This window comes from Sciurus vulgaris (assembly GCF_902686455.1).
Source record: "Sciurus vulgaris genome assembly, chromosome: 16".
Classification (NCBI taxonomy): Eukaryota; Metazoa; Chordata; class Mammalia; order Rodentia; family Sciuridae; genus Sciurus; species Sciurus vulgaris.
In genome coordinates, this window is record NC_136477.1 from 31,703,977 (window position 1) to 31,718,881 (window position 14,905).

General features: G+C 42.0%; 1 protein-coding gene across 1 annotated transcript in view; it reads left to right on the forward strand.

The window, feature by feature from the left end:
* The window catches only part of SUSD5 (sushi domain containing 5), a 50,049-nt gene extending 35,157 nt beyond the window's left edge, over positions 1-14,892 (forward strand). Inside the window, exon 5 of the mRNA XM_079113987.1 lies at positions 11,298-14,892. Coding sequence (XP_078970113.1) covers positions 11,298-12,595 — 1,298 coding nt within the window. The 3' untranslated portion in view covers positions 12,596-14,892. The remainder of the gene's footprint in view (positions 1-11,297) is intronic.
* The last annotated feature ends 13 nt before the right edge of the window (positions 14,893-14,905 follow it).

The window sequence follows — 14,905 nt, forward strand, 5'->3', positions numbered from 1 at the left end:
GACTGACCACACCCACCCAACCCTCCAGGCGGAGGACAATCAGACAGTCAGGGAGACCAGTCACAGCAGGAACTCGTTTACTGAGGAAGTCACACTGCTTTTATGTAGGGTGGAGGCTAGGCGGGAACCAATCAGCTTAAAGGTCAGCAAGGGGGGTGGTTCACGCAGGCGAGAGTCCCATAGGACTATATGGCAAGCACGAGCTGATCTCGTTGAGGAACTGTTGATAACCAATCCCTGCTGTGGTCCGATTTATCGTCATTAACTTTTGAAACCACCTTTGAGACCTTGATCTTGCTCACTCACCAGGAAGTAAGGAGTCAGCCTGAGTTAGTTAACGTGTCATTAGTCCCAACACCTGTGCTCTCTCCTGACTCCAATACCTGGTGGTCCTGTGGCCTTGGCCCCTGGCTCCAGGAGATGGGCCATTCATCCTGCCTGTGTGGTTGGAGTGGAAGAGAACGTCTGATGGCAGGAGGAGCCCAAGACAGGCAGCCTCAACAGTGAGACTCAGGGACTCTTCCTCCATGATACAACCCCTTGTTCCACCTGGAAAACACCACGGGACATCTGCCACGGAGCGCTAAGACTGACTCAGGCCACTGAGAACTTCCACCTCAAGTTCCGTAAGTTCTGTGTGTGCTTCTGGTATAGTAGTATCAGGAAAGCGATCGTCACCAAGCCTGACTGCCCTCTACCAGCCCCACCAACTCTCAGTCCATTAACAAATATAAATATACAGCCTTTCTTTTTCCCATCCATGACAGCCACTGAAACAAGACACATCCCCCAGTTAGGCACTGAGCAGAGAGCGATCATAATCCAAACACTTGCTCCACACCATCTGTCTCTTGGGGATTTTTTTTCCCCGCCACAAACCTTTGTTTAAGGTTCATTTGCATATGATAAACTGCACCCATTTGCAATAAAAAAATTATCTGAGTTATCACAGGTGTCAACACCCATGAAATCACAACCAAAATAGAGAGCATTCCCATCATCCCCAAGTCTCCTGTGCCCCTCACTATGATAGGAGTTATTCATACTTTCCCTCATTGAATCTTCACAAGTCTGAAAGTAGAAATGGCTAGCTTCAACTTACAGATGGGAAATTTGAGGTATATGAAGGTTTGGTGACTTGCCTGTCTCATGGCCAGAAGGATACAGATTTAAACCATGTCTCGGTCCAAAGACTACATTTTATGGATGTGATTCCTCTGGGGCCTCAAAACTCCCAGGAGCACAGAGCCTCAGGATGACTCCCCTTTTAAGCTAACTGTCCTCTCTGTAAGTTCCTGTTCTTTCTCCTTTCTAAAGGCATTCTTTCATTTTCTTCAGTTAACTCTGATTTCTGTTTTTCTCCATCTTTTGGATTTAATTTCTTTCATAGAATGAAGCATGAGACTGAAACCGAATTTAGAAGTTCCTTGTCAATCTTACCATATTTGTTCAGAGGCTTATTGAACCACTGGTTATTTCTGGTATGTCTGGTTGTCTTTTTTAAAATTACTATTTTTAAAGACTGTGGAGCCAAGAACAGAAGGGGAAAAAGAAGCTTCCCAAAACGCAATAACTTGAAAAAGATGGGGAGAGACAGCATTAGGAGAACCCCAGGGTTCTGGGCTCTGGCGTGTATACCTAGCACCCTGATGAGAAATGCAGAAATTCGGGCTGGGGTCATGGCTCAGTTGTAGAGCATTTGCCTAGCATGTGTGAGACACTGGCTTCGATTCTCAGGATCGCTTATAAATAAAGGTCCATTGACAACTAAAAGGATATTCTAAAAGAAATGAAGAAATTCAAATACAGAAGAAAACAGTGCTACCAGAGGAGGCAGGTGTAAACTGGGCAAGAGCAGACTAGGTTGGAGGGCACATAGGCAGAACAAGTCTAGAGATTTGTGTGTGTGTGTGTATGTGTGTGTCTCTGGGTTGCCGAGGCTGATCTGGACCGCCTGGCCTCAAGCAATCCTCTAGCCTCAGCCTCCCTAGGAGCTGGAACTACAGGAACACGCCATTGCCCTAGGCTCAAGTCTACAGATTTAGACATGAGAACTATATGTAATGTGATCATACTGTATATATTAAACAAAGAGATTTTAGCTGCTACAAACGCAAACAAAAAAAAGGTAACTGTGAGATGTTGGGTATGTTCGTAATTGCTTCACAATAGTAACAGTTGTACTATCTAAATGTATCCCATGAAATCATGTTGTACACTTTAAATATACAATACACCATAAAATTTACTTAGAACAACAACTGAAAAGCCTGCAGTGCACAGATCATCCTTCTCTATTTACTCCTGGTGTGTGTGTGTGTGTGTGTGTGTGTGTGTGTGTGTGTTACTGGGAACTCAACCCAGGGCTTCAGGTATGCTAGGAAAGCCTCCTTTATTCCTGATTTATGTCTGTGTTCTCCTGGCGTCTAAAAGTAGCAATCAAATATAAATGCACAGCAAGCAACCTGGTTTCTGCCAGGAGAACCCACAAAGCTTACATTTCCTAGAATTGCTCGTCTAAATCAGAGGCCTCATGTTGTGTTAACACAGGTTTCCCCAGAGAGCCCGGGGGAGGAGGGCTGAGGGCTTGCTGGGAGATTTGAGTCCGAGAGCGAAGGCTCAGAAAAGCAAAGGGGAAGGGAGAGAAATAGCACCTCCACAGGCAAGGTGCTGGGCCTCTCCATCTTGAGGACAGGATTTACTTTTTGGTTGAAATTCAGTGAGTAACAAATTTCGCTGTTTCCTATGAGGAGAAAAACAGGCTGGGGATGCTTTTCCACGAGGAGGCTGTTTGTAAACACTCCATTGTCCTCGTTTTTCTCAGAGGTCTTAGGAGTACTGAGACAGAGTGAGGACCTGTTTCTGAGCCAGGAACTTAATCTGAAGACCTGGGGACACAGGAAGAGCTTGACTCAGGACCCTGGGCTTCTGTCTGGGAGTGTTTTTGCCTCAGGGAGCAGAACCTCACACACACACACAGCTCAAGCTGACTGGAAAGGGGCCAGGGGAAGGCAGGCCTGCCCACAGCCCGAGTGGGCTGACTTTTCCCATGTGGGCCAATGTTTTTTGCACAAGGAAGAAGGATAGGAATGGAGGACATGGCTCCTCTCCTGCCCATATTCCAAGTGCTTTTTGACTTTATAACATACTAAAGCTTGTGGGATAGATTATACAGGAGGAGAAATTGAATAGACCATGCTTATGCGCAGTACTGGAACTCAAAGGTCATTTATTCATATTTTTTTGTACCAGGGATTGAACCCCAGGGGCACTTAACCACTGAGCCACACATCCTCAGCCCTTTTATTTTTTTATTTAGAGACAGGGTCTTGCTAAATTGCTTAGGGCCTTGCTAAGTTGCTGAGGCTGGCTGTGAACTTGCAATCCTCCTGTCTCAGCTTCCCAAGCTCCTGGGATGACAGGTGTGTACCACCTTGCCCAGCTCATTTGTCATTTTTTGCCTCTGACATGAAAAGAATATCACCCTGGCTAATGGACCTCCAGACTGAATCAAGCTTTATAAAAACTGGCTTCCATCACTCATATATTCACTTCTTCATTTATTCATTCAACAAGCATTTATGCAGTGTCTACTCCATACTATGTACCATGGGGACAGAAAGGCAGAGTGGGCATGTCTATTCTCAGGAAGTTCCTGGGCTGCGGGGGAGTGGGGTAGCAAGAGCAGGGTGGGTGTGATCAGTACAAGGGCCACAGAGATGACCCTGTTCTGCATGGATGCTGATGGATGGATGCTGCTTCCAGTTCTGCTGCATAACCCATTGGTCCCAAACCAAGACCACATACTGTTCAAGTCTCAGGCACTATTAAATTCCAGATTGGTTTTACCCTCTCATTTAATGTTGTGAAGTATCTCTCAAATATTTCTAGCCAATCCCCCTATTATCCATACCTTTCATTTTAACCACAAGAGACTACTTCTCATATTTATGAAGGTAGTTAATAGGCCATTCATTTTTACCAATAGAAGTCCATTTCAGGTGTTCCAGGTGCTAATTAGCAAAGAAATGGTTTTGTTCAAGATACAGGTAATAAAGCTGGGTGTGGTGGCCCACATCTGTAATCCCAGCTACTGGGGAGATGGAAACAGGAGAATCAGGAGTTCCAAGCCATAGATAACAGAAGTCCTTGTAGCCAAATGGAGGATGCACTTCCTTGTGAGAATGCTGAATGTCCATCTGTACTGCAAGTTCTTTTGTTGTTGTTCTTTTTAGATATATATGACAGTAGAGTGTATTTTTGACATATTATTCATACATGGAGTATAACTTCCCATTCTTCTGGTTGTACAAGATGTGGAGTTATTCTGGTCGTGTGTTCATGTATGAACTAAGGAAAGTTATGTCTGATTCATTCTACTGTTTTTCCTATTCCCATCCTCCCTCCCTCTCCTTCATTCCCCTTTCTCTAATCCAATAAACTTCTATTCTTCTCCCCCGCATTATGTGTTAGCATCTGCATATCAGAGAGGATGTTCGGCCTTTGGTTTTTTGGGATTGGCTTATTTCACTGAGCATGATAGTCTCCAGTTCCATCCATTTACCACCAATGCCATAATTTTAGTCTTCTGCGTGACTGAGGAATATTCCATTGTGTAGATATACCACATTTTCTCTATCCATTCATCTGTTGAAGGGCACCTAGGCTAGTTCCATTGCTTAGCTATTGTGAATTGAGCCACATTGATATGACTGTGTCACTACAGTATGCTGATTTTAATGGACTGTGAGTTCTTAATTGAAATGTGAGCAACAACTAGTTCACAGTTTAACATAAGTAACACATGCACAATATCACATGACACTCTATATTTTTTAAATATTTCAAAGTTCAGACTTCCTAAGAAGAATGAATGCCTACTATTAGCATAAAATTGAATGACATGGGGTTGGGGATATAGCTCAGTTGGTAGAGTGCTTGCCTCCCATGCACAAGGCCTGGGTTCAACCCCAGCACCACAAAAAAAAAAAAAAAAAATTGAATGACATCTAGCAAACCACGACATTTTCTTTCTCCTCAAAGATTATAGCCATTATTCTTTTCTCTTCTACCAATGAACTCACTGTGGTGAAATTTTAGGCAAATCTGATTTAATTTTTGTCCTTATGTATGATTTGCCTGTTCTGCCTGCATATCAGTTGAATGATTTCTCCATCCTTGGCATTTTGTTGCCAAATTCTGTGCCAGTTTTTCTTGGAACATGGTGTGTACTTTTGATTGTTTATTTAAATTTTATTTCAGGGTAACATGAATGCAGAACATTTAAAAAAAATCCAAGGCTCTAGAGCTCAAGGAAGTATCATATCATAAACACACCCGGGTAACCATCACCCAGGTTAAGAAGCAGAACATCACCAGTAATCCAAGAAGAACAGTCCTGGTTCTCCTTTCCAGTCACAACCTCCCTGAGAATAACCACTTTCCACACTTCTAAAACCATAAATTATGTTTTTCCCGCTTGAACTTTGTGTTGACATGTACGGTATGTACTCTTGTGTATGGGTTCCTTTGCCCAGTGTTATGTCTGTGAGACAACCGTGTTCCAGGAAGCTGTAGTTCATTCTTTTTCTTTGCCATGGAGTGGTCCATTCTCCTGTTGAGGACCATCTTCATTGATTCAAGTTCGAGACTGTTACAAGAATATTCTTGTAGTCGTTTGCTGCCTACGTTGCACATATTCCTCTATAATTTTGCACTTCCTATAATTGTGTTTACATACATAGAAGGGAAATTGCTGGATCATAGGGTGTGTGTCCATTCGACTTCATTAGATAATGCCCAACCAGTTTTCAAAATGATCGTACAAATTTACACTTCCACCAGCAATGCATGAGAGTTCCAGTTTGCTGTGCAAAAACTTTTTAATTTGATGGTATTCCATTTATTAATTCTTGACATTATTTCCTGAGCTATAGGAATCCTATTCAGGAAATTGTTGCCTGTACTTATATGCTGAAGGATTTTCCCTATGTTTTCTTTCATTAGTTGCAATGTTTCTGGTATTATACTTAGGTTTTCAGTCTATTTTGAATTGATTGTTGTACAGGGTAAGAGATAGGAATCTAGTTTTGAGTATCTAATGACTATGGCTGTGTGAGTTTGTCTCGGTGTCTTTTCTATTCCATTGTAATTTTCTTTCATCTCCTTGTTGTTTTTCTTACGATATTTGAGTGAAATTGTTTTCCTGATTTCTTTCTCAGGGTGTTTATCATTGGTATGTAGAAAAGCTCTTGTTTTTAATCATTTTTTTAATTAAAAGCAAACTGGATGTAGCAGATTTGGGGCAAAAAATGACCTGTGAGATATGAGAAGAGTCAAGTTTCTTTGCATTAAGAGTAAATTCTGATGATGAAAAATTCATCTCTCTGCCTTGTTATAATGAATCTACCAGTAGTGAGGAGGAAGTTCTACTGGGTGCCCTTTTAAATTAGAGGCCAAGACACCAAGGAGAAGCTGGAAAGAAAATAAATGCTCTTAGCACGAAAGAGAGTGTGTATGTGTGTGTGTGTGCATGTGTGTGCATGTGCGTGGTGCTTACCAATGAGCATATACATGTATTCAACTAGTCCTTCAACAATGGTGTCTTTTCAGAGGGTCTTTGGGTGTAATGACGGACTACAGGTACAAATAACTAATTCCTCATACTTCGAAAGTGGTCACATAGTCCTTTTGTGTTTGGGAGACTGCTGCTGGAAATAGGTCTTGGTTCCAATCATTTATGAGGCAGGGACAAAGAGAAGCTCAGGGTCTGAGCAAACTTTTCCTCCCAGAATCATTTACTTTTTCACTGGCTCGAGAATATCTATAAGAATTCCTGTGATAGGCCAGGCACTATTCCACTCAGGGATACAATGCCTAGATCTTTTCCCTCAAGCAGCTTGCTAGCGTATTGGTTAGTTTTTTCCATGTAATAGACCATCCCCCCCAAAACTTGTGACTTAATACAACAGTCAGTTATTTGGCTCCAAATCTTTGGGTTAGCAGTTGGGGCTGGGCTCAGCTGGACTGTTCTTCTGACTGGGCTCAGTCAAGGGAACATGGTTAGCTTCCAGGTCAGCTGGAGCTGGCTGGTCTGGGATGACCTCAGTTGGGACATTTATCTCTCCTGCACATAGTTTCTTATCCTTCAGTGTCTTGTTGACAAGGCAGCCTGCAGGGTTCCAAGAGGGAGAAGGGAAGCATGCAAGACTTCCACTGCCTTCTGTAGGTCAAAACAAGGGATGAGGCAAATCTAGACTACAGAGATGGAAAAGGGGTCCCACCTCTTGATGGGAAGAGTTGCAAAGTTCAATGATAGAAGGATTTGATAAAGAAAAGAGTGGAAACTGTGGCCATTTTGGAAATCCTTCTGTCACAGCCAGTCAGTGAATACAGTTGTGCAAGCAGTCTAACCACCTTATCCTGTGGTGGAAGATTTAACTCAGCCTTCTCAAATCTCCATCTGGATTCAGTATGATTTGTCTGTGTATTCCAGGAGTGATAATGTGAGAGGAATTGTGCATAGAGTCAGCACTGGGACTCTGTGTTGGAATTCTACAAGGCTAGTCAAATGGTCCGGCCATCTGATAGTTTTTGTCTAGGAATTTGTGAATAGGACAACCTGGGTTAGACAGTCCCCCAAAACAATGATGAGACTGTCCTTTCCTAAGCATAAAACATACATGCAGCAATGTTTGCTCTTCATTCTTTTCCATTTTGGACTGAGGACACAGTTGAATGGGTTTAAATTTTATCAGAAAGGATTAAATATTTTATATACAATTCTAAAAGACATTAAATAAGCAAGATTTAGGGTCTTATTCTCTAAGGATCTTTAGGAATAGGACAGATAGTCATGAGTCTTGTTTCAGAGTCCAGAAATGGACCACGTGGCACTGTAGTGTTCATTGTAGACCAAGGTACTGGAGCATTTTGCACTGTGTGCTTTTGAAGTTATGACGTGAAATGGGGAAACCCTCTATTTTAATATCCAAGTGTGTTTTCCAGTAGGACTTGACTTTCAAAGACCATTAAGAGAGGGGAAAAACTAAAGGGCTGTTCTCTTCTGAGAATACCACTTTCTGGAACCTTTTTGACCTGTATGATTCTGTCGCATAAAGCAATTCTTATGTTCTGGTCTCCTAAGTATGGTGCCTTGTGTCCTTACTCAGTCTGATTCAGAATACTTTGTAGTATAGTGAAACTCAGAAGTTCTACAAAGAGCAGATCCATATTTTCAAACATGCATTTTTTATTTGGTTTTAATTAGTTATACGTAACAGTAGAATGCACTATGATACATCATACATAAATGGAGTATGATTTCTCATTTTTCTGGTTGTATGTGATGTAGAATCCCACCTGTCATATAGTCATATATGTATGTACGGTAATAATATCTGATTCATTCTACTGTCCTTCCCCCCACCTCCTTCCCTCCCTTCACTCCCCTCTACCTAATCAAAAGTAATTCTTTTTTTCTACCCCAACACACTCTTACTGTGAGTTACCATCCACATATCAGAAAAAACATTCGACCTTTGATTTTTCGGGATTGGCTTATTTAACTTAGCATGATATTCTCCAGTTCCATCCATTTACCAGCAAATGTCTTAATTTCATTCTTCTTTAAAGCTGAGTAGTATTCCATTGTGTAGATATACCACAGTTTCTTTATCCATTCATCTGTTGAAGGGCACCTAGGCTGGTTCCATAGTTTAGCTATTGTGGGTTGAGCTGCTATAAACATTGATGTGGCTGTGTCACTGTAGTATGTTGATTTTAAGTCCTTTGGGTATAAACCAAGGAGTGGGATAGCTGGATCAAATGGTGGTTCCATTCCAAGTTTTCTGAGGAATAACCACACTGCTTTCCATAATGGCTACACCAATTTGCAGTCCTACCAGCAATGTATGAGTGTACCTTTTCCCCCACATCCTCATCAACATTTATTGTTTGTATTCTTGATAATTGCCATTCTGGCTCGAGTGAGATGAAATCTTAAGAATTTTTATTTGAATTTCTCTAATTGCTAGAGATGTTAAAAGTTTTTCATGTATTTGTTGATTGATTTTATTTCTTCTTCAGTGAAGTGTCTGTTCAGTTCCTTAGCCCATTTATTGATTGGGTTATTGATTTTTTTGGTGTTAAGTTTTTTGAGTTCTTTATATATCCTAGAGATTAATGCTTTATCTGAGGTGCATGTGGTAAAGATTTTCTCCTGTTCTGTAGGCTCTCTCTTCATGTTATTGTTTTCTTTGTGAGAAGAAGCTTTTTAGTTTGAATTCATCCCATTTATTGTTCTTTTTTAAAAATATTTTTTGGTTGAAGATGGACACAATGTCTTTACTTATTTATTTTTATGTGTGCTGAGGCTCAAACCCCGTGCTCTACCACTGAGTCCACATTCATTGATTCTTGATTTAACTTCTCATGCTTTAGGGGTCTTGTTAAGGAAGTCAGATGCTCGGCAAACGTGATGAAGATTTGGGCCTGCTATTTCTTCCATTAGACACAGGGTCTCTGTTCCAGTGCCTAAGTCTTTGATCCACTTTGAATTAAGCTTCATGCAGGGTGAGAGACAGAGTTTTAATTTCGTTTTGCTACATCAAACATGGATTTTTTTAAAATTTAGTTACAATAAATTGTAAGGCAACAGATCGGCAGATGATCAAAATATTGACGAAGAAATTTAATCACCACACAGGTCAAGAATTATTATGTTGGGAGGGAAGAGAGAGGGAAAGGAGGGTACTGGGGAATGAGACTGATCAAACACAACATAATGAATTCCACTATTGTGTGTAATTATAATATACCAACAAAAAAAAAAAAATTTAAAAAAGTAGAATGCTGTCAGCACCCCCAAGTTCCTGCTTGTACCCAGACCCAGTCCTTACCCTCTCTTTCCAAGTGTAGCCACCATCCTGGCTTTGAATGGCATAGGCTGGTTCTGCTTGGTTTAAAACTTTGTGTAACTGAATCACCACAATTGCCTGGCTTATTGTGCTCAGCATTTTGGCTCACCCATCCATGTGGTTGTGCAAAGCTATGGTTGGTTCATGTTCATTGATTTTCATTGAATGGATGTACTATATGTATCAGTTCTACAGTTAATGGACCTTCTTATTGTTTCCTGTTGTGGCAATTATGAGCTTTCTTGTACACGAATTCTGGTGCCCGTATGCACTATTAATGTTGAGTGTATATTTAGGAATAGAATTGCCATGTTGCACCCATATGTTCAATCTTAGTAGGAATGCCCAGTTTTCCATAGCGGTTGTGCCAATTCATACTCCCACTAACAGTGCTTTCTATCCTTGTTAACACTTGCTATCGTCAGTCTGGTAATTATACCATTGTGATACTGTGCAGTTGTATTTCATTGTGACTATAATTAGCATTTCTCTCTTATTAGTGAGGTTGCACACCCTCTCACATGTGTAATGAGTCTTTGGACAGCTTTTTGTGATGTACCGATTCAAGCATCTTGCCATCTCTTCTGTGGTTTGTCTATTTAGTACTGATTTGCATGTGTTGTTTTTAATTTCTGGATACAAGTCCTTTAAAGGTTACATGTATTGCAAATATCTTCCCCAACTCTTCATAGTGGCTTTTGATGAACAGAGGTTCTTAATTTAATACAGTCCAATGATCTATCCTTGTGCCAATATCAGTTTTAAAAAGTAATCCAGTTTTGTAGTAAGTCTTCAAATCTTGTAATGCATGTCTTCCGGGTCTTTTTCAAGATTGCCTTGTCTATTCTTGGGCTATTGCATTTCTATACATTTTAACATCAGCTTATTAGTTGTCTGAGATTTTTAGAACTCTATTAAATCCATGTAGATCAATTTGAACAGACTTGAACTTTTGAGCCTTCCATTACGTGGTATATTTCTTCATTTACTTAGGTCTTTAGTTTTATGCATGAATATTTTGTCTTGTCCCATGTAGAAGTCCTTCAAACTTTTTGTTAGATTTATTCTTAGGCATCTGATTTTTTTTCACATACTTGTAAATGGCATCCTTTACATTTTTTCTGTTTATTGTGAGTAACTAGACATATTTGATGCTTTATATTGAACGTAGACCCAGTGTCCTTGATAAACTCACGTATTAATTGTAATGGTTTATTTGAAGGTTCTTTGGGGTTATCTATGACACACAGTCATGTCCCCTGTGAGCGGTAACAGTATTATTTATTCTCTTCCTGTCCTTGTGCTTCTCATTTCCATTTATGGTGTTCTCACTGGCTTTGTGCCTTTGGCCTAATGAAGTCTTTCCCTCTTTCCCTCCAGAGGAGTCCGAGGCACTTATCGACTATGAAGATAATTTCCCTGATGACCGATCTGTGTCATTCAAAGAGCTCATGGAAGATTCCCGGACAGAGGCTGAAGAGGACAAAGATCAGGGAGAAGCCTTTGAGGAGGCACCAAAGCAAGACCGGCTGGTCTCCATTTCTGTGGGGAAGGAAAACGTAGCCTGGGATCAAGCATTTGTGCCAACCACAGGCTTGCCTGGCTCTGAGAGCAGTGTCCACACAGACTGGCCAAAATCCCAACTAAACCAGAAGGACTCGCTCTGGTTTCCTGCTGAGACTTTCCACAAGCCCGAGTTGGAAAAGGACGTGGATGATGACACCAAAAAGCAGTTTCCTGCTGGAGACAACCACAGTGGAGTGAAAGTGGTCCCAGGTGAGCCTGAATCCAAGGTGACCTACGGTAGCACTGATGGCCCCTTGGGACCTTTTGTGGACAGGAATGACAGCAGGGCAGGGGACCCAGTGGTGAGCAGCAGTGATGAATCCTGGTTAGATGGCTACCCTGTGACGGACAGGGCTTGGAGGAAAGCGGAGGTAGAAGGGGAGGATGAGGGGGACAAAGGGGCTGGGTCAGTAGGACTGGATGAAAGTGTTCTCGTGACTCCTGATCAGCCCATCCTTGTGGAAGTCAAGAAGCCCAGGAGCACCACTCTCACACCAAGTGAGGACATAACCCATACTTCAGTTCTTCCATCTCAAATGCAAGATGTGGAGGCTCTGGCTCTTGGACCCATGAACGTGTCTGAGCCTGAGGGTCCCCACAATAGGAATGGTGACTCAACCAAGTACCAGTCAACTGCACCTTGGAGACTCACCACAGATAGGTCTCCCATGGCCACCCTGCCCCATGAACTCACCCACTCTATCCTGGAGAAAATAACAACTGCTGTCCAGCCAGTGCCTACCCACCTCCCCTCAACTAGCACAGAGGCCACCACACTTCCAGGGGACACCACTGCTCCTGAGGTCCAGGACAGCTTCCCATACCTGCTGTCCGAGGACTTCCTAGGACAGGCAGGCCCTGGGCCAGGTGCAAGTGAGGCAGAGCTTCTTCCAACTTTGGAGTCCTGTGTGGGAGACGAGTGTCCCAGCCTCAGCAGAGGCCCTGTGATCGCCACCATTGTCACGGTCCTGTGCCTGCTACTGCTCCTGGCAAGTGTGGGGGCTGTGTGGGGCTACCACAGGTGCCAGCATAAGAGCTCCGTGTACAAGCTGAACGTCGGCCAGCGGCAGGCTCGGCACTACCACCAGCAGATCGAGATGGAGAAAGTCTAAGCACCTTCGGAGGAAGAACTGTGGTGCACCACACTGAGATTCACAAGAGCACAGGTGGAGTAGGGCGCCTCTTCTTTCCCCTCAGGTCTGTGTTCTGTAGGCTGAGGAGTGTCTCTGGGGACACCCGGCAGGGCAGGAAGGTTTTGGTGGGTTTGTGACCTAGGTCAATGTCTCCTCAACCATCTGCCCTGGAATTAATTGCACTAAGACTTGTGCGTGGGCCCTAATTCCAACATAAGGTCAAAAATCACCTCTCGCTTCATCAAACCCTCGTCTTCTTTTCCTTTTATGAGAAAGAAAATCACTGACTCCGTGTCCTGAAATTTTAAAAATAGGCTTAATACACCAAGCCTCTGAGGGCAGTGTTGCTTAGGACAATGACATCTGCTTCTGAGAGCGGGATACTGAAAAATAATGGGTCATTACCTTTTAATGTTGTGATGTTGCTGGGACGGATGAGCCAAGAACCAGGGCTTTGTCAGAAACTCTGGCATTTCCTTTTACCTGTTTTTTGGAATTGGAGAGAATTTAAGACAGACATTTTGCTTTGGGGAGGAGTGAAGAGACACACATCCACCTCTGTTCCCTCCAATCTGTGGGACAGCCCATTGTTGTTTAAAAACAAGGTGAGGTTTGTACCAGGAAGGATCATTTCCTCTAGTTGTTCTTAACCAGTCTGTGCCTAAGAACATCTTGCAATCTTTGCCAGGACTAACAAAACTCAATCTTTAGTTTCCTCTCTCAGGATGAACCATTTGTCCAAACTCCAGTAAGAGGGAATGACATGGAGGGAAAAAAATGTTCGAAGGTGGCCAAAGACTAGATGTCGAGTAGGGAGAGCTACCTGATGGAGATGAAGAATTAAAAAGGAACATGAAATGACCTGTGCTGATCTGTTCCTTACTTGTGTGGGACAGTCCATCTGGGCTACTGAGTAACCCATTTCATAGCACCTAGGTCATCCTATAGAGATTCGGCAAGTATTGTTTGTGACAGTGGCTCACAAAGGGTGGTCCTCAAGACTGGCCAATTCAGCATCACCTGGAAATTTGTTGGAGATGCAAATTCACTAGGACCACCCCAGACTCAGGAAACAGAAACCCTGGGGAGGGGACCCAGCTCTGCCTGGCTTAACAAGCCTTCCAGGCAATTCCTATCTGTACATGAGTGTGAGAGACATTGGTTTATATCATTAATTGTGAGCTCTAAGGCCAGCAGAAACTCTAGAGCCCAAGATGAGTAGCACCCGTGGTTCATCTTGCATGGAAGCCAGGCATGGCCTCTTGTACCTGAGGCAGTGTTTGGAGCTACCAGTGGGTCACCTCCAACAGCCTCCTGTACACTGGCCCCAAAATTGAACACATCATACTTTGCTAATATGAATCACCTTCTTGGAAATAGTTTTCAGTGGTAAAAAGTGACGTAGGCAATACATTTATTTTGAGACACCACTGGCGTCTAAGTGCTTCTGTGTGGCACGGAAGAAATTCTGGTCACGTTTTACTGTTGAAAAGTCATTGGTGGTGGTTTTTTCTATGGAAGAAAAGAATTCTCGTAACGTGTTTGCGACCTTGCCATTTCTTTTCAGTGCAAGCTTTGAAAAATTAATAGACTAAGTAACTACAAGACAGTACTGCTTAATCAAATATCTTAACCTCCATAATTGGGTAAGTGAAGGCCTGAAGTTACCAACTGTAGTATCTATGCATCAGATGAAATCTAGGATAATAGGAATGAAATGCTTTCTGTGTGTAGCTAAAGCAGAACACTACAGAACAAAAGCCAGAGACTGTATATATTTTAAAATTAGATTCTAATCTATTGCAAGATAACTTTTCTATTTTTAACTATATAAAATAACCTCTGTCTCAACATTGGGACTCTATTAGCAACTATTATTATGTAATAAACCGGGACATTGAACCTACACCAATACATAAATAGGTAATATTGATACAAATGTATTAATAAATTTATTATAAATTATTAATACATGTAACTGTATCATTCTGGAGATATGGACTGCAAAGCACATCCAGCACATCAGTTTTTAAGTTTTCTTTGATTCGTGTTATAGAATCAAAAAATGTTTGTCAAAAGGGAATGATTAAAAGAAACCAAAATTGTTTGCCATTTTGCATGTTTTGAGACTGGTAAATGTTTGTTGCTCATGAAAACTGAGGGAGAGAGGGGTTTCATTAACACAAAGCTTCTGATGTATTTAAAATAAATAATTATTTCCCCAAACCATTGCTGAATGTATTTTATTTCTGGCTTGCCGCCTTTTTTTTTTTTTTTTTTTTGTGCCAG